The following is an 11,464-nucleotide window of genomic DNA, read 5'->3' on the forward strand; positions in this document are numbered from 1 at the left end:
ATTTAGTTGTTTATTTTATTCATTTGGGCCCCGAAGCCAAGGTTGTAAATTTAATATTGGTAGAGCGAGACTTGAGTCGATGACTCAAAAATTAGACTAGGACAGGTGAAATGGGTCCAAGGCCCAATTAGACTACGACAGGTTTATTGATTTGGGTCTTAGGAATTAAATCCCTTACTTCCCCCTTCCCCCTCTTCCTCATGCTTTATGTGTTTTGCGAACCTAGTTAATTCCTTAGTCAAGTCGCTAAAAAACTAGTTTTGCTTAAACACCAAAATATTTCTAAATTGCTTTCTTTTCCAAAAATAAACTTTTTTCAAAGTTAATCAAAGATGTTTTCGAACAGTTCGGATAACTGCAAGTTAGCGTACGTTTTAGGTGCCTAACACCTTCCTAAAACGTTAATAGGAACTGCTTATCTAGAATCTCTAACTTAAAACGATTTTCCTGTTTTGAATTGTTTGAAGTATTTATAAAGGTTTCTTAATTCCTATACAAAATTAAGTGGCGACTCTCTTTCAAGAGTCAAAATTTCTCCGTAAAACAAATACTACAGGAAATCAACAATGGAGCATGATCTGAACCACTTCTAATCAAATGCTCTACCTCTATTTTGGGAAACACTTCTTGTATCTTCTTATTAACCAATATTATATCAAGCCTTTTGAAAATGCAGTCTTCCTCCATTCACCCTTTCCACCAAGTAAATTTACTTCCTTTAAACCCTTTATCTTCAAGAACACAAGTATTAATACAATGGATAAAATCCTTTGTTTCTTCTTCACTAAAAGGCTGGCCTCCCATTTTGTCTTCTTCATTGACAATAACATTAAAATCCCTACCTACTAACCAAGGTACCTGATGATTATGAGATATTTGAAATAAAGCATCTCATAGTTGAAGCCTCTCACCTTGATTACATTTAGCATACACGAACGTAATCCACACCTCTTTGTCCAGACCTTGACTCATCAATCTACACGTTAGCTGTTGATCATCATCACTCATCACCTCCACCTCAATAATTTCATCCACAAATAGCCATATTTTTCCATTGGAATTTTTTATTGCATGCCTAAAGCCCAGCTTCCTTCTATATCTTTCAATCTCTGCCTTATCCTAAAAAGGTTCCATAAGCCCAATAAAATAAAATTGATGTCTTTTCTGCATGTTTATTAGTCTAGTGAACGCTTTTTGGGAGTTCACTGATCTAATATTCCATATTAGACCATTCATTGATGCTTGTTGGGTTTTGTTATTGTTCTCCTTAACTGTCTTTGTTGGGTTAATAATATGGGTCACTCATGTGGGCTGACCCGACCCGACCCATTTCTTATTTTAGAATAATAATAATAAGATAATCTTAATTCAAGTAAAAAAAAGGGGGGGAACGGTTGTAACTATTCCCGCCCCAAATAACCCCTATAAAATGATTTGTTTTCTTTGTCTGATGTGAAAAAAAAAAAAACAAATATACAGAGAATAAAAATTTGGTCTTGAATATAGAGAAAAACCAGCGACAACAATAAGAGCATTTACTTTGTGATTAAAGTTTTGTTTTCAAGTGATTCAAAACAGACTTGGGCAAATCCAATTTCAGAAGCACATACAATTCCGTTGCATACTAAGGTACACTATTTTGATCTGAAATTCTGAAAAATGCTTCAATGGTATCAAAGACAGGTTCATTGCCCTAAGTTTGTATGTAATATCTCGAGTTTAAAGTGTAGAGATAGAAAACTAATTTAGCACATACCTGTAAATGTAATTTTAGTCTTTCGAGCAGACACACCTTCACTACTCTAGTCAATAGCACCACCGCAACACTGGTCAAACACACCACTGATTGTGTCCTGCCAAGAGTTATGGTCAACTCTGAATTTGACACTCGAATAAGCATGGCATTGTTTTATTTTATTTTTTTGGGAATATCGCCGGAGTAACCTCTCTTAGAGAGAAAATGATCTTTACTTTTCTTATTTTTTTTGTACTAAAATGAGACTAATGAATGCTGACTCTATTTATTTAATAGTTAAATGGTACTATTTTAAGAGTAGTACAAGTACTGCTTATTGAAGTACAAACATGAATAATAATATAAAAAGGGGCTAATATGTGATGCTGTAACCATTTTTTATTAATTGTTCTTTGAGGCATCATGTGTAAACATATATATAAATAATGTTTTATTCCTCTGGTTTTATCTATCAATAAGAGTATAAATTGGACTTGAAATAACCCTTGTCTATAATAATTCCTAATTCATCATAAACAGATTGGGACTTTTATGATAAATGTGACATAAGTTGTCGCATTGAATGACATTATCATTCTTATTGTTTCTTGGTTCCTATTTCAGAAATGCCTGAATGGGGACAAACTCGAATTACTACAAGTGGGAGTTCAAGATGTCGAGAAAAGAACCAAAGTGGAAGACCACATCGACCAAGGACATGTTTTCGAGGTCGTGAGATCAAAAGAAACGATGTTCCTAAGGAGACTCAAAATATGTTACGGAATGAAAGGGCTATACGAAGGGAAAGAGAAAAGAAGTTAAAAGAATTCAAGTCTTTTAAGATGTCACCTAACATTAGTGTTGCTAGTTTTATTCATTTGTTTGAAATGAAAAGTGTAGAACTAGAAAACTATGTAGAAGTCTCAGATTGGGAAGTATTAGCTATATTAGCAAATTCTCTCCGTGACCCTTGGGGTGAGAGATTAATTGATGTTTACCATGAGATTTGGCCTAGCGAGCCTTTTTGGGTATACATAAGTTGTCTAGAATATTTGTGGAATGACTTTCATTTCTAGATTGACTTGTAACATGAAGTTGTTATAAACTTTATATTATATATATATATATATTAAGTTGTTTATCTCCTTTTATATTTATTTCATTCATTTGTTTGAGTTTTAAACGATTTAATTGTAAGCTATCATTATAATGCACATTAAGAAATTGATTTCTAATTTTGGTTAAGTGTTTAGTTAGTATATGATGATTGGATTCTTAAGTGTCTTTTCAATTATACACTAAACATGAAACCTTTATGTGAATGATTTGCTTGAATGTGTAACTTGCATGCATAATTGATAATATACTTGCGTAATTGTCTCTAAATAATAGACATGGCATCTAAAAGCATAATTGCTAACTTGAACAAAGGAGAAAAACTTAATGGAGACAACTACGATATTTGGAGTCGTAAGATGTGGTATGTACTAGAAGAGCAAAATGCCCTCGAAGGTATTAACCATATCTTAAGTCTTCCAGAAGAGGGTAATACTGCACAACGCAGAAGAGAACTAAAGCTTATAAGGGTTGGGAAAAGGATGATTCCATTGCACGTGGGATCATAGTAAGTTCTATAGTTGATGACCTCATACATGAGTGTGAGGAATTCCCTACTGCAAATGCCATCTGGTGACACTTGTGAGGAACATATGGGGGTACTTTAATTAGCCTCCTGAGATAGCTGACTATCAAGTTTGACACTTACAAGAAGCGTCATGAATAAAACATCAAACAACACATTAGGGTGATGTCAAATATAATAGCTCAACTCAAAAGTGCTGGTCATGTTCTCTCAACTGAGCAGCAGGTTTAGGTAGTGATTCGATCTCTTCCCATAAGTTGGGAGCACCTGAAGGTCAAATTAACCCACAATGACAGCATCAAAACTTTTTCTGATGTTGTATGTCACGTTACACTTGAAAATGAGCGGCTTGGTGCTGCTAAAGTTGTTTCTAATGCCTTTATGGTTGAATCAAGTGGTAAGGACTCTTTAGGATTCAAGCGTAAGAAAAAGCGAAAAAAAAGAGAAGGGTAAGGAGACCAAAGAAGGACCCTCTGAGAAAAAGAACAAGCCAAACTTCAAGAAGAAGAAAAAGTTTTTCAAGAAGAAAGACAAGAGCAAGATGAAGTGCTATAATTACCAAAATCTGGGGCATTTTTCTCGTGAATGTCCTAAAGGGAAAAAGTTAGCATTTATAAATGCATATCTAAGTGCTACATATGTTTCTAGCACTGCTTTATTAACTGAATCTTATTCTATGTGGATTATAGACTCAGGAGCCACCGACCATGTGAGTCGAGATCGAGAAGCATTTGTGGAGTTCCGTCGAGTTTCACTTGGATCAAGGTGGATCTATATAGGAAATAATGCAAGACTTGAAGTCAAAGGGATTAGCACTTGCAAAGTAGATTTACGTGAAGGCCGGTCTTTAATGTTGCATGACGTCCTATATGCTCCAGAAATTCGACAAAATTTAGTATTTGTGTCTGTTCTCTTAGATGTTGGTTTTCATTTGTTCTTTAGTTATAATTGTGTAAGAATTACTCTAGATAATATTTTTTATGGTTTTGGACATCTCTACGACTGCTTTATTATTTTAGATTGTAATCCTTCAATTTATAACTATTATGTTGACTGTTGTGTAATTTCATGTTATTCTAGTAATAATGATGTTGATATAATTACATGGCATGCTAGATTGGGTCACATAGGGAAAGACTGAATGAATAGATTGGTGAAGAAAGGACATCTAGGTTCTTTCTCCAAAATTGAAATGCCAACTTATCAAAATTGTCTTTCCGGAAAGATTACACGTAAACCAATTGGGAAGGCTAAAATAGCCGAATTCCCATTACAATTAATCCATTCTGATAACTGTGGTCCAATGAATGTAAGGGAAAGGAATGGGGCTTCATATTTCATTACATTTATTGATGATTTCACACGCTTTGGTTATGTCTATTTGATATCATAAATCAGAAGCACTTGAATGCTTCAAAAGATACATGAATGAAGTTGAGAATCAATTAGACAAAAGTATAAAGACATTAAGACCCGATAGATGTCGTGAATATTTGTCAAAATAGTTTGAAGAACTATGTATTGAAAAAGGCATTATCACACAATTAACTACTCCTTATACACCTCAATAAAATGGTGTAGCCGAAAGAAGGAATAGAACATTGTTATATATGACAAGGTCCATGATGGAGCAGGCAAATTTACCAATCTCTTTTTGGGGAGATGTGTTGTTAACTGCGGCCTACATATTGAATAAAGTGTCTTCTAAATCAGTAACTTCTACTCCATATGAATTATGGACTGGTAATAAATCAAACTTTAATGATCTACGACCTTGGGGTTGTACTGCATATATTAAAGATCATTTTGGTAAGTTTGGAAAACTAAGTCCAAAAGGAAAGAAGTGTATATTTATAAGATACTCTGAACGCTTCAAAGGATATGTGTTCATTGGTGAATTGGAAGATAGAAGTACTACTGAAATTGAATCACGAGATGTCACATTTTTGGAAAATGATTTTTCAAAAAGAAATGAAATAAAGGAAAATGAGCCTCTTTACGAAATGTTGAATTCAGATGATCAAATAATGTCACAAGACGTGCTTGATGATTCTATTGATCAAGAAATGATTCCTGGTCTAAGTGGGAGTTGTGAATCCCAAAATCCAATTGAGGAATCTGAACTTCAATTACGTAAAAGTACCAAAAAAGGTATGCCTAAACGATCTTATGAGATTGAGGATTATGTATTTATGGTATCTCTTATAGAATTGGATGAACCTAATTCTGTGACTGAGGCTTTATCGAGTCCAGAAAAAGATGAATGGATAAAAGCAATAAAAGAAGAATTAGAGTCCATAAAAATTAATAAAGTCTGGGATCTAGTTGACCTTCCTTCTGGACGTAAAACTATTGAGAACAAATGAATTCTCAAAGTCAAACACAAATCAGATGGGCCAATAGAAAGGCATAAAGCACGATTGGTGGCAAAAGGTTTTACTCAAGAAGCTGGAATAGATTATGAGGAAACTTTTTCACCAGTTGTAAAATTTACCTAAATTTGATTGTTCTTAGCTATAGTTGCACATTTAGATTTAGAATTACATCAAATGGACGTGAAGACCACTTTTCTCAATGGAGAACTAAAAGAGGAAATCTACATGGAACAACCTATAGGTTTTGTTGTTAAAGGCCAAGAAAAGAAGGTTTGTAAATTAAACAGATCTATATATGGCCTTAAGCATTCTTCAAGGCAGTGGTACCTGAGATTTCATAAGGAAGTGATTTCATTTAATTTCACCATGATCGATGAAGACCATTGCATCTATGTGAAAAAGTCCAATAAAATGTTTGTGATTCTTTTGCTTTACGTGGAGGATATTTTATTAGCTGGAAATAATTTGGAGTATGTAAAAACTGTTAAGTCATGACTTTCAAAGTCATGTGACATGAAATATATGGGTAAAGAATACTATATATTGGGTGTTAAAATCCAAGAGACCGTTCCAAGAAAATTTTGAGTTTATCTCAAGAAAAATACATAATGAAAATTTTGGAACGTTTTCAAATAAATAGTTGCAAATCCATGGATACTCCTATAGCAAGAGGTGAAACTCTAAGCCTTGAAATTTGTTCGAAGACTGGAAAAAAAAAAGGAAGACATGTCTCAAGTACCATATTCCAGTGCAGTTGGGAGTTTGATGTACGTTATGATGTGTACTCGCCCAGACATTTGTTATGCCGTAGGTCTGGTTAGCAAGTATCAATCCAATCCTAAAAGAGATCATTGGAAAGTAGTAAAGAGAATTTTTCGATAACTAAAGGGTACTGCTGATTATTTACTATGCTATAGTGGATCCTATTTATCCATAAGAGGTTATACAAATGCTGATTGGGTTGTTGACCGATATGATAGAAAATCAACTTCCGGTTATGCCGTCTTGCTAAATGGTGGTGTAATTTCATGGAAAATCAAGAAACAAACTTGCACAGCACTGCAGTACAAGAAGCTGTTTGGTTGAAGAGATTCTTTGAGCATTTGAACGTCGCAAAGAATTCTAAGGGTCCCATGATTTTATATTGTGATAGTCAAGCGGCTATCGCATATACGAAAGATCCTAAATATCACAGCAAAACCAAGCACATTGACATTAAGTATAAATTTATAAGAGACATAGTAGCAAGCGGAGAAATAATTTTACAATACATTCCTACACGAGAAATGATAGCCGATCCCTTTATTAAGGCGATATCTAGAGACTTGTTTGAGAAACATGTTATGGCTCTGGGACTACGTAGGATATGATTATATTTATGTATTGTAGATGACTTGATTATAATTATTATTAATATAAGAATCTTGAATTTATGTTCAATCTTATATGCATGTGAAAATGTGTTATATTAAAATATTGCGTCTAACAAGTTGCAAGATTGGCTCTCTGCAATCACCTCTTATGTCGAGGAACGTGAAGAGAAAAGTTCCACCATAAGATAATGACTTGATTTTTAAAGCCAGATGTGAGAAGAATATGGATTTGAGGATTATTAAAGAAACAAACTCAGGTTAGACATTTAGAAGTGTCTAGACCTAAATCTGTACAATGTTGAATGACTGAAAGAAAAAGACACACAGACCAATATAAGGTGATAACATCCTAGAACGTGTTTCATACCATGTGTGCTTAGCAACCAATGGATTAATGGAAAAATGAATCCCTGCTTCTTTATTGTGTGAGACCCTCAAGGTTATTTTAACCTTTCATTTGAAATACCCTTAGACCTTTGACTGTTTCTTGAAGTTTCTATCGGTGTTTCTACTTTAGCTTGTTACTAATAGCCATGAGAGATTTGGTAATGCGGTGCATGTCTAAGAAAATAATTGATTTGGAACAGATAGATTCGAGTAGAAAGGGAAAACGATTAAAATGAATATGTTAACTTGTTTACACAAGCCGGCTATTACACTAACCATATAAGAATCAAATGTAATTGTGTATATAAAGTTAACCATGAACTTGAGTTCACCTCTTTAAAGAGGTTGAGGGATCAAATAAGTAACTACTGAAGTAGTGAATAATGTCTGGGGTATTGCGAGTATTAGTATCCTTATATTAGTAGAGAATTATTTCCTCATATGATTGGATTCCTAAGTAAAGCTTGTAAAACCTTATAGGTAAAGCTCGTAATGCTCACAGGTCGCACGAACTATTTGCCGTATGAATTCGTGATTTTGTTGATGTCGTACTGGCTCAGGTCATGCCCACCATGTGTGAAGTGGGAGATGTTGGATTAATAACATGGGTCACCCATGTGGGATGACCTGACCCGACCCGAAATGACCCGACCCGACCTATTTCTCATTTTAGAATAATAAGAATAAGATAATCTTAATTCAAGTAAAAAAAGGGGGGGAACGGTTGTAACTGTTCCTGCCCCAAATAACCCCCTATAAAATGATTTGTTTTCTTTGTCTGATGTGATAAAAAAAAAAAACAAATATACAGAGAATAAAAATTGGGTCTTGAATACAGAGAAAAAACAGCGACAACAATAAGAGCATTTAGTTTGTGATTAAAGTTTTGTTTCCAAGTGATTCAAAACAGACTTGGGCAGATCCAATTTCAGAAGCACATACAATTCCGCTGCATACTAAGGTACACTATTTTGATCTGAAATTCTGAAAAATGCTTCAGTCTTGAATTAGTTTGAGCCGTTGTTGAATCTCCTGATCCCTTCTTCTTATGCTTGGAAAGTTGATCCTTCAATTTATCCTTCTGTTTCGGAGATAAATCTCCCTTTACCGCAGCATCTTCAATATTAATCTCCAAATCCTCTTTGTCAATATTGTCAATCATACTTATAGGTAATGGTGTAGCATTACCTATAGATATAACATTATCTATCTGCTCCTCAAAGATCACAATCGCTTTATCTTTATCTTCACTGTTATCCCCTTCCTGATCTTTATCATGACTTTTAAACTCCTCCACCTGATTACAATCCCTTTTTTCATCTATATCTTTGGAAACATGTTCTTCTCCTTTAGCTTCCTCTTCAAATTGCTTTGAAATCTCCTTGCTTCTACTTGTCTTTTTAGTGTCCACACTTCCATCTGAAATTTGATTATCTTTTCCTTTGTCTACTACACTGTCTTTACCAAAAACTTGGTTAACCCACTCCTTTGTTTGCATCTTCCCCTAAGTAATTACCTCAGCATGTTCCTGCTTCTCTCCTTCTTCTTCTCTCAAAGCTTCAAAGGGATTGACATCTTTATCCTCCAGCTCTCCCTCTATATGCCCATATCTATCTTTCTTATATTTATTCTTCTAAAACAACCATTCTTGTTTCTGATGACCACCCCTTCTCCTATCCTTCTTTTTACCATTGGAGTTACCTTCATTATTTTCTTCCTTTTCTTCTTCATTTAGTCTCTCTTTATTATCCTCTTCTTTCTTTGCTTCAAACAGTTCTGGATGAATTGTCCGACGAGTGTCTTCATCATGCCCTTGTAGACAACATTCATTGCAATACTTAGGCATATAATCATAATGAATCTTAATCCATTTAGATTTAATTGCTCCTGTAACATCATCTTCCTCATTTATCTGGGGAAGTTTTGCTACCAAATCTACTTCAATTTTCACCTTGGCACAGCTTGGCCTTGTTTGGTTCTTAGTAGCCATATCCACCATTAAAGGTGTTCCAACTGCCGAAGCTATTGAAAAAACTGCCTCCTTCACAAAGAAGTTTGGTGGCAGATCTGGAAGAGAAATCCACGCAACACCTATTGTAGTTTCAATATCTGGTTCAAAACATGGATCCCACTTGAGAGTTCTCATCTGCCAATATTTTTGTCTTGACTTGACATAGAACGCATCTGTTGATAACATATGAACATAATCCTCCAAACTTGTTTAATTAATATATTTCTAGTATCTAAAACTCCGATAGAACATTCCTGCTTTATTCCACATTGGCTAGGGATACTTTCCCTTAGCGAATTAATATCCGGTTTGCCATAGGAAAATTTTCCTACAATAGCATATTGCAAATTTTCTTGGACAATCAAGGATTTAACCTCTGCTGATTTTCAAGTATTATTAGGTTCCCGGTGCAACATCACCACTGGTTTAGCAGGGACTTTAGGAATCGTATTAACTCTCGATTGTTGTTTGAATAAACTGGCAAATTGCTTCTGTGTTTCAATGGAAGTACTTGGATCTACCACTGGATCTGTATCATTAGGGGGTTTATGAGAAGGTAAAGGTGGAAAATTTTCCTGTGGGAAAGCCCCACCGGAGGTTAATGCAGTCATCACCGTCAGTCAGGTTTTAGGGTCTTGACATGTGTTATCAAGCGATTATTACGTAAATAAAATACGTTTTACTTTGACAATCATATAATATGATAGGAACTCTTGGATTATCTATATCCCATTAAACAAGTTCCTAGAGGTGAGATTCTCATTGGTGCAACGTTTCACTTTTAGTGTTGCACCTGCATCAACACATTATGTGTGTGGGTGTGGGATTGTATATGATTTAGCAAACTGAATTCGGGTACTTTAACCAAAATCTATAGAAAAATTCCAAACAGATATAATGAATTCTCTAACAAACACAAAAGCTAGAGTACAATCAACAAAAACAGAATAGCTTGTATGTAGAATTTCTATGTCTGACCTTCTTCAATTGCCCATCTACTGATTAGCATACGAATCTTTCATCGTTAAAGAAAATAGAAGAAGGGAATATACACCGATCTGCATTGACGGCGGACAGAAGCTTTGTTTGATAATGATCAAACTCAAAAGTTAGGGTTTGCATCAAATAAACCCTCTCAATATCACAAGATTTTATATTATTCCAAAAAATAAAATTGGTGACCACATCGCAATTTATTACTCCCTCGGTTCCATTTGTTTGTTTTACTTTCTTTTATAGTCTTTTCAAATAAAGTCTCATTTTTTCGACACCTTTTTAAATTCAATTTGTCACGTAATATATTTATGACTGCAAGATTAATAAAAGGACATTTTGGCACGTACATAGCTTTAGTTTAACACCACAAGATTGAAAAGTCTTCTTTTACTTTTTAAAAATTATGTGCTAAATGTCTACGTCAAAAGTAGACAAACAAAATAAAACAGAATGAGTAATATTAATATCGTATTCTTACTTTCCTGTCAAACGCGCTTAGATTTTTTATGTCCAAGTGTCAATCAAAATATACCACATTTGAGACACTTGTTACTCGATTGATATCGTTTTTGACCCGGACTAAGCACATGCCAAGCGCCAATAGTTGGACTAGGTATATTTAGTAGTAGTACTATCATTTTTCAAAAAAAAAACAATTGAACAGTTACAAAACCACTGAACACTCTTAACAGTCAGTTAGTTTTTGCTTATATATATATATATACTAGCTTCTCAAAACGTGTGTTGCACGTTGTATTCTATATTAGTTATATTAATTTTTTATCCAAAATTTATTTCTCTAAGAATGTGTGACACATGAAATATATAACATCAAATAACATTATTAAAATGTGCTAAGAATAAAATTTACACTTTTCACCCAAAGTGTGGTAAACTATGAAAAAATAAAAATTTAAAAGGGGTTGGCCCAAAGGCTTGCAAACT

The 11,464-nt window shown here is 34.3% G+C and overlaps 1 protein-coding gene across 1 annotated transcript; it reads right to left on the reverse strand.

Annotated features, from left to right (window-relative positions):
• Positions 1 to 510: 510 nt before the first annotated feature.
• LOC124898678 lies at positions 511 to 2,062 on the reverse strand. The gene is made up of 2 exons (XM_047412436.1): positions 1,757 to 2,062; positions 511 to 1,119 (listed from the first exon to the last, which is right to left on the reverse strand). Exons 1-2 carry the CDS (start codon positions 1,898 to 1,900, stop codon positions 892 to 894), a joined length of 372 nt encoding a protein of 123 aa, XP_047268392.1. The 5' UTR covers positions 1,901 to 2,062; the 3' UTR covers positions 511 to 891.
• Between the last annotated feature and the right edge of the window lie 9,402 nt (positions 2,063 to 11,464).

Source organism: Capsicum annuum, chromosome 5 (assembly GCF_002878395.1).
Source record: "Capsicum annuum cultivar UCD-10X-F1 chromosome 5, UCD10Xv1.1, whole genome shotgun sequence".
Lineage (NCBI taxonomy): Eukaryota > Viridiplantae > Streptophyta > Magnoliopsida > Solanales > Solanaceae > Capsicum > Capsicum annuum.